This window comes from Protomyctophum parallelum, assembly GCF_964188405.1.
Source record: "Protomyctophum parallelum genome assembly, chromosome: 1".
In the NCBI taxonomy this organism is placed as follows: Eukaryota; Metazoa; Chordata; class Actinopteri; order Myctophiformes; family Myctophidae; genus Protomyctophum; species Protomyctophum parallelum.
In genome coordinates, this window is record NC_139697.1 from 30,470,417 (window position 1) to 30,485,110 (window position 14,694).

A 14,694-nucleotide genomic window follows, 5' to 3' on the forward strand; every position below is an offset into this window, starting at 1 on the left:
AACAAAACAAAAACAAACAGAAGAAACAACTGGACTTAAGTATTTGGAGGAGCCAGATAGCCAGCCAGTGAAAACATTCTAATGCGGAATATAAGACAGGCTTGGGGACAACGGCCTCATTGTTTAACGCTGCTGCATGCACATGCCCTCACAGGGGATAAACTACCATTATGAGGGGAAAAACATGTATGCATTTGAAAGGGTAAAAATCCCATTAACCACTTTGAAACTGACACCCCAAATTTGGCCATGTCATTATACGTGTGTCTACAGTACACCATGATCAGTTTCTCGAATTCATCTCAATGATAAACTGTCTTGAAAGCATACTTGAAAGCATACTTAATCCCCACTTACTGTAACTACATGAGCCGTAGCATCCCTATTCTTGACAATAACATTCTGTGAAAATAGCCGTTCCACAACGCAACACATTGTGAGCTTGTAGATCTGATCTTATATTTTGTATAGAGGGAAAAAAAATGAGGGGACCAAGTCAACTAAGTATAATAGGGTAAGGGGTTGTTCATGGTTAACCGTTTAACCTAGTAACGATAAATGAAGCCAACGATAAATGAAGCCAATTCATAAAAATGGTTAACTAGTTAATAGAAAATGCAAACACTTGAAGTGATGCCTGGAGGGCAGGCAGCAAACATATTATAAAGCTGCAAGTGCTTCATGCTTGCTGCCCATTTCTGCCATAAGCAAGTTAAACACCAGGAAATAAAGTACCTTGTACACTTCAAGAAGTTAACCAACTGAGATGGCTGCTTGCTATTGGATCTTCATTTCCAAACGTCTTTTTCCAGAATATCAATGTTTTGCAGTAAAATTATGATCTGAATCAATTAATCAACTTCATATTTGATCCTGTATTGACTTGGTGAGCACATTCACCCATTGAACTCTAAGAAGCACTCGGCTCTCCTTTGTTCTTTGACGATGGATCAGGAAATATATTTTTTATCGTTGCAATTTCACGACTGCAAATACAGTCCTGGTTACCGTTGCAATTTCACGACTGCAAATACAGTCCTGGTTAGTATTAATTTGGGACCCGAGTTGGTCACATTATAAATAGCCCATTTTACACTGCTTATGGCTGACTTACCAGAGACTTGGAGCTCTGTCTGGAAGGAGGCACAAAGAGACGCACGCAGGTAGGAGTCTCCTTCTCAATGGAGTGTCTCCTCTGATGTCGCTCAACTGGCTCCGGGGTGGAGGAAATGGGCAGGAAGTTCGGTCGGCCTGGAGAAACGAGGACAAAGCGTGAGAAAGATGTGGTAAGACAAGGTAGTGTACGATGAGCAGATTAGGGGTCTCATGTTTTACATCAAGACTTGATGGCTTAGATCAGTGGTTAGATGGATTTGATGGCTTAGATCAGTGGTTAGATGGATTTGATGGCTTAGATCAGTGGTTAGATGGATTTGATGGCTTAGATCAGTGGTTAGATGGATGTGATGGCTTAGATCAGTGGTTAGATGGATGTGATGGCTTAGATCAGTGGTTTTCAACCCTTTTCATATCAAGGTCCATTATTTATTCAGCATTTGAGCCACGGACCACCATTTGATGACATTTAGCCTCAGACCCAAAACTAAATATTTTGTGGTCGTTGGATAAGATTTTAACTCCATGCTGTATTGATGTCGGCATCATTAGGAGATAACAAACATTGATCAAATTATTATGCAATTATATTACATTCTCCAATTGTGTAGACTTGTAACAATAATTTAACTATTGAGGGTGTAAAATTAAACCAAATTGACCCTTACGGTTTCATTTTACACTCTCAAGAGTTAAATATCTAATAAAGGTCCATTTGGTTACCATCCAACTCTCCATTTAGCTGCGGACCACCTGGAACCCCCTCAAGAACCACTGGTTGAAAACCACCGGCTTAGATAAAGGCAATTATGCAACAGATCTCATCTGTCTCAGCTTGTAAAATGTTTGTAAAATGCTGAATAATGTGGTTAAATAAAATAAAATAAATGTCAGAGCCATTGTTATGAGATTGGGATTACCGTAGTTTAGACCCCTACCCACTTTAACATGATTTTACATTATCAACTGCTGTCAGTGCTTTATCATCAAATCTATTCCACTTGGTTATTGTGAGAAAAACATGCATATATATAAAACAAATATTTAACGTTTTTATCTACTAAAAAGGTTCAGTCAGGACAACTCAAGAATGGATGAAATAGATATTTATTGAATATAAAATGAGAAATATGTTTATTATGGTTTGGCGATTAATTGGCTCTGCTTTTTAGGTACTCCGATCAAGCGCACCAGTCCATAGGGACTCCGAATCCCCCATACCTAAACAGTAGATCCAAAACGACAGGTGGTAGCTGGGGTGGAGGGTGAGCAGCAAAGTTTGCATACAGCAGCGCAGCAGAATCAGCAGTAGCAAGCAAGCAGGAGGAGTGCAAACCTTCCAGTTTAAATGGCCGGTATGAAGATGGAGTGAGCGTGTGATTGGCCGAGTGAATCATGTGGATGAGAGTGTGATGCTGAGGCGGCCCAATTAACGGCTGGCAGCGACTGCACTGAGGTTTCCTGACTGAACTTGCTCTGTGCATGTCTGACAGGCGCGATGCTCATTTGTTTATACAAAATTTGAATTAGTTTTGTTTAAAAGTTAAATGTTCTCAAACTGAAACTTCAAGGTTATGTTTGGATAGGATGGGTTGAGGAGGACCTTATTGGTCCTCATGGTAGTGTTGGGCTCTTACCTTTCCTGCTCGTGACCGACTCGGGTGACGTTTCCTCCACCATGGAGGTGGATGCACTGGAACTGCTCTGAGTGGCATCTTCCTAACATGTGGAAGACATGACCCAGTGTTTACAATTGAGGCATTTTGCAGACAGACAGACAAAATTAAATCTAAATACATTTTATCATTCTAAACTTACAGTATGTTGCTGCTGTTCTCCATACAGCAGTTGAAGGAATCACAGATTGAGGCTTAGCTTTTATGTCATTTCTGAGACCATTCATGTTTATTGACGATGCTTCTAAACATGTATTCTATTGCTAGTTGACCATTTCAAATACTCTTTAAATCTTAAAACTACTAATACAGTAGCTGATCTTCAAGATCACAACACATCACAAAGTGATGTGTTAGCTTGTAGATATTTTCTGTGCGCGACATGCTGGCTTGTAAGGAATCCAGATGACTGAAATCATGTAATGATGACGTCGACTCTCATTACAAAAGTGCAGGATCGGACTTAACGGCATGAACCATACATAGTCTAGTGATTCTAAACCTGTGGGTTGTTAATAGATATTTATATATTAAAACATTCATATAAGAATTTAGACATTATAAAAAGTAAACTTTTTATAAAGTAAACTTTTTATAATGTCAACGTAAACGTCAAAGTAAACTTTTTATAATGTCATGATTATTTTTCTTTACAAAATTGAAATGTTTTATCATACCGATAAATAGAACATAAGTTCACCTGATCCAAGCCAGAACAGAAATAAACATGCTCTGGAAATGCATACAAGCCAAGCCATCTGAACACTTAACCCATGCCAAAAACTAAATAAAAAAAATAATGTCAAAATGGGACATCAAAACCTTCAGCTGCCATGTTAAATGGTCAGATGGTGAGCCACACAATTTTGAGATTTTCCAAGTGCAGGGCCTGATCCAGAAAAGGATTCAACAAACAGGGTAAATGGTCAAATAAACAGAGTGCCAAGACATTAACTTTACAAAAGTGAAAGTCATTTGTATATGAATCACTATAATCCATTTTGTGTTACCATATGTTGATGCAGCTATAGACAAGTTCTGTTAGTTAACATTTTAGGTCACCACGTGATCATTATGCCATTAATAGAGCCTGTCTCACATACATTAGCTTGGGGCACTCGGCTCACCTGACTCAGCACGACAGTTTGAAACATTTCATGTCGAGTTCAACAGGTTCATACATTTATATATTTTTACGCTTCACCACATTAACCCTGGCTTCCCCATTTTGCATAAACAAATGTTTCAAGATTGACCAGCTCGGCCCAGGCCGTAGCGTAACGGTCTGGGCACCGGACTGGTAATCCAGTCGCAGTGTGCCGCGGGTTCGACTCCCGGACCCGACACGGCCTTTACTGCATGTCATCCCCCCATCTCTCTCCCGTTTCCTGTCAGCCTACTGTCTGTCCCTTCAAAAATCAATAAAAGGCGTAAGCCGCAAAAAAATCTTAAAAAAAAAAAAAAAGATTGACCAGCTCACAACGCATTGTCAGCTTGTAGAACTGTCATTTTTGCTATTTGTACAACAAAGTATAGGTAAGGGCATAAGTAGTTGAGCATCCATCCTGTCATTATTGGCATGAGCATTTAATCTAAATCACATGTTATGATATAAAATTAAAAGAAAATGTCAGTTTATTCTCGGTTTAAGGAGTTTTCCTGTATTATTTTTTTTAGCAGTGAGCGATTCTTTTTGCCAGTTTGCTTCTATGTTTTTGAGACCACCCCTCCTGGCAGTTAACCCAAAACAAAGGGTTCAACTATTCATAAGGGGCTCCAACCCCTTATGAATAGTTGAATAGTTAAAATGGCCAGTCTACAAGCTCACGTGTCAATGTTATTATTGGCATTGCATTTCTTATTTCCTCTCCCGTACATCATAACATCCATGCCATGTGGGATGGAAACGGGATGAAATCCATCCTGTTATTGCATCCTGAAAATTATACACCCCTACCCCCTTTTTGAAACTAGCTCTTCGCTTCCACTCGGTTTGAGCATAGATAAATAAATAATAGAGACGGCACTGGAATCCCCCTCCCATCCACTTGCATTGCATTGCGTCTCGGTTATTTATATATCTATGCTCAAACCGAGTGGAAGTGTGTAGGGCGAGTGGCAAGGAGCTAGTTTCAAAAAGGGCCATAGAGCTTAAAAAAAAAAAAAAAAGGTGTGGCATTGCTTCCCATTCCCCCAAGCAGCGTGACGCAATACATTGTGAGCTTGAAGATCGACTATTTCTGACACATGACACCAACGCAAGTTGAAGTAATAGATTGGACTTTACTTCAAAAGGAAGAAGTAAATTAAAATAAATAAAAGAAAATGATCAATGTCGAGCATCTGTCAGTCCTTTATTATTCATAATAGGTAAATTCAAATAAAAAATTCAGTCCTTTATTATTCATAGTAAGTTAATAAAAAAATAAAAAATAAATCTGTCCTTTATTATTCATAGTCTGGAAACTTTAAGTGGGGATCTGGGGGACACATCGGGGTCAACCTAGTGAAAAAAACAGAATCAATAATTATCTCCGCTACACATTTAGTGTGTTGTGATGTCGAGTGTGGCCTTACGTCGGAGTCGGAGCTGTCCAGCTCGGCCAGTGTGGGTGCTTTGAGAAGCCTCTTCCGCTGGGTCAGTGGCTGCGCTCCACCCTGCCCGGGAGCCAGGGCTGTGCCCAGTGATTGTGTGCTGCCAGCCAGCTTCCTGGGGGCGTCTGGTGAGTCTGTGGGCGGAGACCATCAACAATATTGTACAGTAGGTTGGAACAGTTACTGTAATTTCATTTCTGGGGGGGGGGGGGGGGGGGGGGGGGGGGGTGTTAGATCAGGGCTTCTCAAAGTGGGTGTCGTGGCCTTTACACAGGGCTTAAAGCCAAAAAGAATCCCAAGACTGAAAATTACTTTTTGCAAATCTGCACGGATCTCATTAAATAACCCCTATGAAATCCTCAGGACTGAAATCCGTCCCCAGGACTGAGAACTTTAAGCCCTGCCTTTACACAAGTCCAGGGGGGTGCCTCAAAATACAATTTGGAATTCAATGTCACTTCAGTCTAAGCACTTGTCTTAGACCCTCTATACATACTAAAAAACAGACCTGTACTAGGTGCGTTCTTTTTCTGCCTACAGTACACCAAGTCTCTTCACCAAAAATAGCAACTCACAACACAACACTTCACAACGTGACGCATCCCTCTATACCCAGTAACACAGACCTTCACCAAAAATATCAGCTCTACGAGCATCCACTAAAAGTAGTCAATGACCACTTATAAATTACAATGACGCTTAAAATAATTATAATGTATTACAACTATGATAGAATACACTATGATCACGACCAAAAGAAAATTATGAAGTACTGATACCTTACCTTAATTATAAAACGCTATATGATTGTTGTAAAGCATTCTGAATATTTATAGGTGCTTATAGTGTTATAAGCAGATTATAATGCATTATAAGTATGTTTAAAATACATTACAGACATGGGCTTCACAGAAAGTGTTACCGGACATTCTTTGTTGTATATGGACACAACCTCAAGTTAACAGCATCAAGTCATCCATAATCTCTGTACAGAACCAAGTTTACACACCTGTGCCAGAAGAGGACACATTACACTATCAGTCCAATATCTTCAGTTCAACACCACAAATGTGTGACGTACAGTACGCCTATTTTGGAGATGGCGATACAACATCCACCAATGTGTGAATTGAAAGGTGCACCGGGGTGTGACGAGGCATCATGCATGCTGTGCATTTACCTGAGCCACGGAACAGGTCCTGCGGTGTGCTGATGCTCTTCCCAGCGCCTGTGGAGAGGAACACAACACTTAATATTCGATATCATCGAAGAATGCCCCAAGCCTATATAGTGGGATCATGACGGGATTCGGCAGCTTTATCTTACACGAACGCACGTTGTGTGCAGGGGCCTGTCAAACACTCTGGGAGTTTGTCAGACACAGTGGAAGCAGAGAAAGGACAAATTGTGGGGTCAGAGAAAGTGCAAAAAACATTCCACATGTATTGGCTGCAGTCTTGTGACTTGGACATGTTTCTACTGTATGTTCAGTGCTGCGGTGTTGCTTCTGTGGCGTTCCGACTGTTAACACGAGGTGGGAAGACGGAGCATTACGTAACCAGTCATATGACAGACAGCGGATTAAGAGTGGGTCGACTGCAGAGGCAGTAGTGACAGACAACGCATCCTTACTGGCAGTAAGTCATGACTCACTGGCGGAGAAGCTCTTATACTACCACTAAATGGACCCATTTGGTTTCATTAATACGCTCGCAGGAGTTACAAATAGCAGAAATATACTGGGACAGTCAAATCTTCTGTGTTAATTTATCTGCCATTCCAAGAGCTCAGAAATGGCAACACTTACTGAAATATATACAGTATATTTCAAATCAGTGTCTCAGCAGAGTGTTGTGTGTCACGGGAGCCAGTGTTGCAGTGGCGCATGTCAAGCACACATTCCAAAACAAGAGAGTGAAATGTTAAGGTGAGAGGGGTGTGTGTGCAGTTCAGGTAGGGCATGAATAAAATAACAGCCAGCAGAGAAACAGATACAAAGAACACGCATTTATGAGACAAGCAGGAATGATTTTACCTGACGAGTCAAAACCTTAAGGCATGTTTAGAGGCCTCATAACTGAACAAGAGGCCTAAAAAAGGAGAGAAGCAATTGGAAGAAAGGGGGGAAATATAGAGAGAACAATTGATGCCGATGTCTAGAACCTCCATTAAAGCTGCAATCCTGGGGTCTCAACGAACAGGCCAGTACTACCCATCAACCAGCAGGTGTCCTACCAGACACCAGAGTCGAAATGTCTCAATGTAGAGTTGGGAAACTATCTCCCACTCACTGTAAACAGCTTTAAACGTCCAGCATAAACACAAAACTATGTGCTGAAGAACATAATGCAGAACCGTGTGCATTTCTTCAAGGAAGTCTAATACTCTGCCGTTAAGCGTTATGTAACAAACCACCTATATTACCCTCCTAACTCCCTGAACAAAAGACACCCTGTGTATTCTGTATGGTTGCATTGTTGTGGAATAGGCCAAACATGAAGTATGAATACCTTAACATCATTAACCCTGGCGCCCAGGGGAAATTGTAAAAAAATAAAAGAAAGATACAGCCAAAAATCCATTAATCTTCTATTGCTTACCGTATCTAACAGTTCTAGCAGAGAATGCAGTATACAGATTTCATCCTATATCCATGCAGTATACTGTACAACTGCATGGATCTAACTAATCCTGACCTGTTCAACAACTGCAAAAACGTGCCAACAGACCCCATCACCATGGAAACAAGAGATTGATATGTTGATTAATTTCTTTCCTTAATTCAGTTTAAGCCAATACAAGACATTAGACTGTATTGGGATCTTTCTTCAGCAATCTTATAAGTTCGTCCAGGCTATAAAATGCTTACACGCCACCAGTGGAAGAACTAACCTAATTTACGGGTCAATTTTATTTGACCCTGAACCCTTTGTTGTTCTGTTGTGAGAAGTTAAAATAATTTCTAAATGTGTCCCGTCTCCATCGTTGTGAAGGCCAGTGGAGGATGGAAGAAGTACTCCCATGTTTTATTCAGAGAAAAAGCTACCACATATGAATACGAGTAAAAGTACAAAGATATTGGCATAAGAATAGATTTACTGTAACAAAGTTAAAAAAAAAGTAGTTATTTTTCGAATAGTTGAATTATAAAATTATTTCATGAGGTTAATGCATGTTTTGTAATATACTGAATCTAATCTGAAACGTAACTGGTATCTAAAGCTGTCAATTGCAGTAGAGTAAAAAAAAATCATCTGGGATGTAGTGGAGTACTAATTTAGTATAAAAACGGAAACAAGTACAGTAGCTACAATTCGAACTCAAATAAAGTAATTGAGTAAATGTACTTTGTTACTTTCCACCACGGGAGGACACGTGAAAATCACTTCTAATGTGTTCAGTCTCTCATTGTCTAGGCACTGCAATAGCTCCAGCAGCCTACCAAAAAAAAAAGAACGCTTCACATTTTACGATAATATGTCCTGACATGTCCTCAGAAACAGAAAGATGAGATTCAGGTTAAAACTTGGTTAAGTTGCCTGACTGACTCGGAGCTATGGAGGGAAGGAGGAAGTCAGACGTGGTTTAATTTGATTAAATGTTAATGGTTGTGTCTCCAGGTGACAGGTTATGTTAGTCAAGGAGCTGTCATACAGAGCACAAACGCATAGCAATATCCAGAGTGCTAATTTAACTCCCAGTTGACACCGTTTTGATACAAACAATATAGCCGATTTATTGGCATCTAGACCAGTGATCTACAGTAGACCAGTGATTTTTGTGTATGTCAAATTGTGTCATTCATACTAATATTGCACACTAGAGGGAGCAAAATATTGAATTGCCAATTATATTTGAATTAACTAGAACAGTGCCCGTTGAGGGTGATAAAGTGTGATCAATTGGCTAATAAAGGGTGAGGTCACGCATCATTGTGATGGAGTTCTTTGTCAGGCATGCCCACATATGGAGTCTATGCAGATGTCAGAATGATGTCAGAACAGGAGCGCTCCATATGGAGGTCAAAAGGCGGTTCTGGACAACTCCGACTGACTCGACACCGGGCACTGCACCCCCTGTGGCGGTGTGGAATGCGTGAATTTGAAGTCGGTGGGGCGAACGGTTCTCGAGTTGTGTGTGTACATTACAGATGTACACACAGATAGACATATAGAGGCGTGGTGCATTTAGAGATAGATGGCATGACAAATTTAAAACAAACAAAAAAACGTGCTTCCTTTCGTATGTGAAAGGAATGTTGTACTACTGTCTGAGTTCAAGAAATACTTAACACAAAAGTACTGTATGTTGTTGAATAATGTCATTAGGGATGGACGTGAAAATATCAAGACAACTGAATGTCAATGTTTGCATTACACAAAGGAGCTTGTATGCTCCTTCTGACTCTCAGGTGCTTTATATTATCATTAGCCAATGATGTGAATATATATTGTTGCGATTGTTGCAATTCCAGTAGCAAGGAGACATTATGTCATGAATACAAGTGAATCATTTTAGTTTGTAACAATAACTATAACAGCATTACTGACAGCTAAATAATAAGACAATAATGAGGCAGAGGAACAATCATAGCACCTGTGTTACAATATATTCCTTTGACTGTCAATATAATATTTTTGGGGGAGCTTTAAACCAATGTGCAGATGTTTTTACCTTATTCTGTGTGTGTGTTAGGGCATTAACCAAACGTGATTTTTGATAGTCGACTTGATTACCATCAAAATCGATTTATAGTCGATTAGTCGGCGGTAAAATATGATATTTATTCCATCCAATCAAGCATTAAAACATCGCGTTCTGAAACAGCCAGCGAGTGAAGCAAAACAGAGCCGGTGAATGCACTCAATGCAGGCCGTGTGGAATAGTACTAAGAGAGTGGCGACACCTATGGGCTATAGTTCCAAACATTGGAACTATATCCCATTGAGATAGAATGAACACTTCCGCATTCCATTGTTACAGTGGGAGTCAACGCGAGTGTCGCCACTCTTACTAGATTACGCTGAATGCCGCTCTGATTGGCCGAAATTAGCTCAGCTGTTTCAAGTCAAAGTTGCAAGTCCACAATGACTCACGGATGGACGCGTTGTGAGCTTGTAGATCTGCTATTTTTGATGCGCAAGACCGTTCTACGGAGCAGCATAGCATGTTACGTTGTTCACAATGTTTGGAGACTGGAGACTGGAGCGGGGAGGAGGAGGAGGAATTAACCATGCGATGTTTTTCATACAACCCTAAATGTTCAACAACAAGTTACAACCACAGTTCCTTTGGTTTTTAGAAGGAGCTACAAGCTAGGGGGAGGTTTGCTAGCTAGCAGGCTGCCAGGCTATGAATCAGATGATCAACTACTTAACTCCATCGCGAGTCTTTTGCGACTATTAGAACTATGATCGTGCGGCATAGCTGTTTGTTTTTAATAATGCCACACACGGCACGCCTGGACTTTTGTTGGATAAGCATGAAGAAACATGAAATCACGGCAAGAGCTACTGTAGTTTGACTGTCACCAAACTGGATAATATTGGGCAGAGCGAGGAGGAACTCCTGCTATACTTTACTGTACCGGACGACGACGACACATCTCCAATCTAACTTGTTGAACAAACTACAGTAATAAACTCACCAATAGTAAAAGTATTTACACACTGCAGTTGTCCCCATTGATCTTATGAGCCTATGAGGCATATCGCATATGCTTTTCCCAAAGAAAATCTGTCTTGAATGCTGCTAGTGCCACGCCGCACCTACACGAGTGAGGGTGACGGCAAAACCCACGTACAGTAGGCTTGTATATGATATGAAAACAATCAGCCAATGGATTAGTACTGAAGTTGGCGAACTACCAACAAAACAACCGAGCTCACAGCTGCATGACTGCATGTCTGCTGTAGAAAAGCAAAAAAAAAAAAAAAAAAAAAAAAAAAAAAATCATAACAAATATTAAAAATAATATTAGCGAATAATCGGATGTCAATTAACAGTGTCGACTAGTGTTTTGCTAGTCGACTATTCGATTATTATGTTAATGCCCTAGTGTGTGTGTGTGTGTGTGTGTCTTACCCAGGCGGTGTCTGCGGAGGGTGTCGGGGGAGACGGTTCTGAGCTTCCTCTCTGCATGGATGCCCTCCAGTAGGCGCTCGTGGAGGCTGGCGGGACGCGGGACAAGGGGCTTCAGCTTACGGGCAGACGCCTGCCGGGACGGGACAAGCGCATGTCAGTGACAGCTGACACCGAGGAGACGGTGAGGCTACTGTAGCTTCCACAAGAAAACATCTAATGAATAAGTGATGAAGTACAGTTGGACCCTGTAATAAATAGGTTATTTTCAGGAACAAAATCCTGTTTCTCCTCCAGTTTCTGGTGAAAATGGATTAATGTTCGAGGTAGGTTCCAAAAGACTAAAATAACTTTTAAATCAGAAGATGATCAGAGAGATCATGATCAGAGAGTGAGTGAGTGTAAGTGTAGTGTGAAACTCACGGAGTTGAGAGGGGGCCGTGATCTAATGAAGTCCAGAATGACCTCGTGGGCACTCTTCTTTAACCTAGGAGGAATGCCTCCATTTGCCTGGATAGACAAATACAAAGAGTAGTACATCAATTTTCATTTTCATGTTATCTGAAAAACAAACCTCTAAAGTGGGGTCCGATTGCGGAGTGTAAAATGGGGGGAAAACTAAAATAATAAACAAAATGGATAATAATCAATTCAATTTCAGATTATAGTGCCAGTTAAAAAACATTCAACCTGGTGTCCCGATGTCATTCACAAATGCTTCCGGTTTGGCCGAGCGTCTTCACAAACACACAATTGGCCGTGTGTGTGTGGAGGGAAGCTGGACAGGACACTAAACGAGACCTGAAGTGCTGTACAAAGCCTCACCAGGACTTTGCGGAGCTTGTATCGCTTAGAGCGGATGTCGTCCATCAGCATCTCATAGGGCGTCAGCTGGTACTCGATTGGCAGCGGGTTGTACTGGCGCTCATGGACCTTCTTCAGTTTGACGCCGTCACGCAGGTCACGCATCACCTGCACCCAGAAGCACGCCTGAAAGACGAGGGGAAACATTTTAAATAGCTGCCAAAGAATGGTGGTTTGTGTGAGCGACCAATTAGCCAATTTCAGGAAAACAGCATTTCCATTTTCCCAGTAATTCTTTGCTGCCGAGCGAACAGATCTGAGCGGAGGGCCCGATGCGCAAATGAAGGTGAGCGCTGAGCAAACGGAGAGCGGCGTGGGGAGGGATCAACACGAGCGAATGACGAGCTTGACAAAAGCAGTCCAGAGCGAAGAGCGGATTTCTTGGCCGCTCTGCGCCGCTCACATGCTCTGGTTGACCTTAAGATTTAGCATAACGATACTTGAGATCTCTTACCCAATCAGCATTCTGAAGCTCGTCGAGGTCTTGAACAGGATCACCCCGCGTCCGAACTTCCATCTTCCTCAGGTCCTACCCATCCATCCCACAGAAAGAGAGGAAGATTAAAAAAAGAAAACTGTCCTACTGCACACACACAGTTGAACTTTAATGTTTTGCAAGTCAGTATATATTGTAAAAACAATTGGCTAAAATAGACAAATTGCAAGCTCATGTTGTGCGATGCGAGTTTGAAGAGCAGCCATTTTCTTTTTTTTAATACATTTTGAATTTGAATATACCTCAAGGTCTTCACAAAGCGGTTATTTAGCATTAGCATCAAAATGATTCATATACAATGCCTGACTTCATCAGGCTGAGGTTGTAATCAACTCTGCTACACATTTAGTCGATTCCTCAGTCATACAGGCTGATGCCTATATTCAGTGAATCCGAATATAAATTGCGTTGCTTTATTTATATTAATATTTGTGTTCTATGTGGATGTACTCGTGACAAACAACATTTTAAAAAGTACAATTTCATTTAATCAATCACAAAAAATAAACACCCCCTGTGAGTAAGGACCTTTAAGTGGGTTCAATAATGTCATGACATTGACACTGTGCTGGAAAGGACAACACATTAGTGACCAGAGTCGCCTCTCATCTGACCGAGCCATCTGGCATGGTTGTCAATCGATATGGCTTTTAGTTTCCGATATCCACCTGGGCCCATCTGATGGGGACAACACTGAGCTCGGGCTGGGGGCAGAAATCAATGGCAGACTAATGACTGCTTTAAGGTCTGTCTTTCAGTACCGTCTAGTTGTAGAAAGATAGCTTAAAATACCTCAACCCGTACCAAGTCAGGGACAAACGTATTTCTCAACACAGGGTTTGGTGACCCCCAGGGCAGGGTCCTTAAGTTTACAGGGGGTCCCCAGCTAAAATGATTCATATTTGGGATGCATTGCTTACAGTGCAGCATGAGTTTTCAACACCTTTTCTAAAATGGAACAACACTATAGTCTAAAACCCAATCAATGACCTAAAAATAACTAATAACTAATAACTAGTATTATTTAACAATCAAAATAATCAAACCCAACACATTAACTTGTGAAACAAAACAATAGTAGACATAATCATACATGTAACTATACATGTGAGCACCGTTGATTTGATTTTAAACCATAGTTGGAGTCCTCTGTTAAACACATTACTGTACCATCCAGGACCATCTCTAGTTTTAGAACCATAGGCAAAGGTTCCAAAGGTTTGCCCCCTTTACTGGGAAGGCAGACTGTCCGAATGAGTTCTTAAGCCCCAACCACACCAAAGGGTCACCATGCAACTCCTTGGGTCCAAACGGTTACAAGGACACTAAAACAGTCTTGACCCTTGTGTGGTTTGGGCCATTGAATTCCATGCGTTGAATCACTAGGGTCAACGTGGGTCAACGTGCGACAAGACATATCACACCGCAGGGACAACGCTAAAACCGTCTTGACCCTTTGGTGTGGATAGGGATTTACACATGGGAACAATAGTCACCATTTGTTGAAGCTTGTGTATTTGCTCTACCAGAGCTCTGATCAACCAGTTCAGAAAACAGTGAAATATGTACTGTAACATACTGTAGGCACTGGGGCATGGGCGTGAAGACACAGTATTCATCCACCTTTCTAAAGACATTACTGTCTGACTGTGTCCACCAGAAGAAATATGAAGATGGCTGCATAACTGTCAGCGACTGCGTCAGAAGCCCCGCCACCACGGAAATACTGCAGTGTTTTCACTTTCTGTTACAGAAGCTATTCCACGCATGTTGTCTAGAGGCCTACATGTAGCTACGCATGTAGCTATAAATACTACAGGAAATACTGCAGTGTTTTCACTTTCTGTTACAGAAGCTATTCCACGC

At 41.2% G+C, this 14,694-nt stretch overlaps 1 protein-coding gene across 2 annotated transcripts in view; it reads right to left on the bottom strand.

Moving 5' to 3' along the window:
• The window catches only part of spire1a (spire-type actin nucleation factor 1a), a 61,664-nt gene that overhangs the window by 6,629 nt on the left and 40,341 nt on the right, over positions 1-14,694 (bottom strand). For both annotated transcript variants that reach the window (XM_083771445.1, XM_083771446.1), the window contains 8 exons: positions 12,787-12,861; positions 12,294-12,458; positions 11,892-11,978; positions 11,472-11,601; positions 6,568-6,615; positions 5,370-5,521; positions 2,754-2,835; positions 1,115-1,251 (listed from right to left, as the gene is read on the bottom strand). In XM_083771445.1, coding sequence (XP_083627571.1) covers positions 1,115-1,251; positions 2,754-2,835; positions 5,370-5,521; positions 6,568-6,615; positions 11,472-11,601; positions 11,892-11,978; positions 12,294-12,458; positions 12,787-12,861 — 876 coding nt within the window. The remainder of the gene's footprint in view (positions 1-1,114; positions 1,252-2,753; positions 2,836-5,369; positions 5,522-6,567; positions 6,616-11,471; positions 11,602-11,891; positions 11,979-12,293; positions 12,459-12,786; positions 12,862-14,694) is intronic.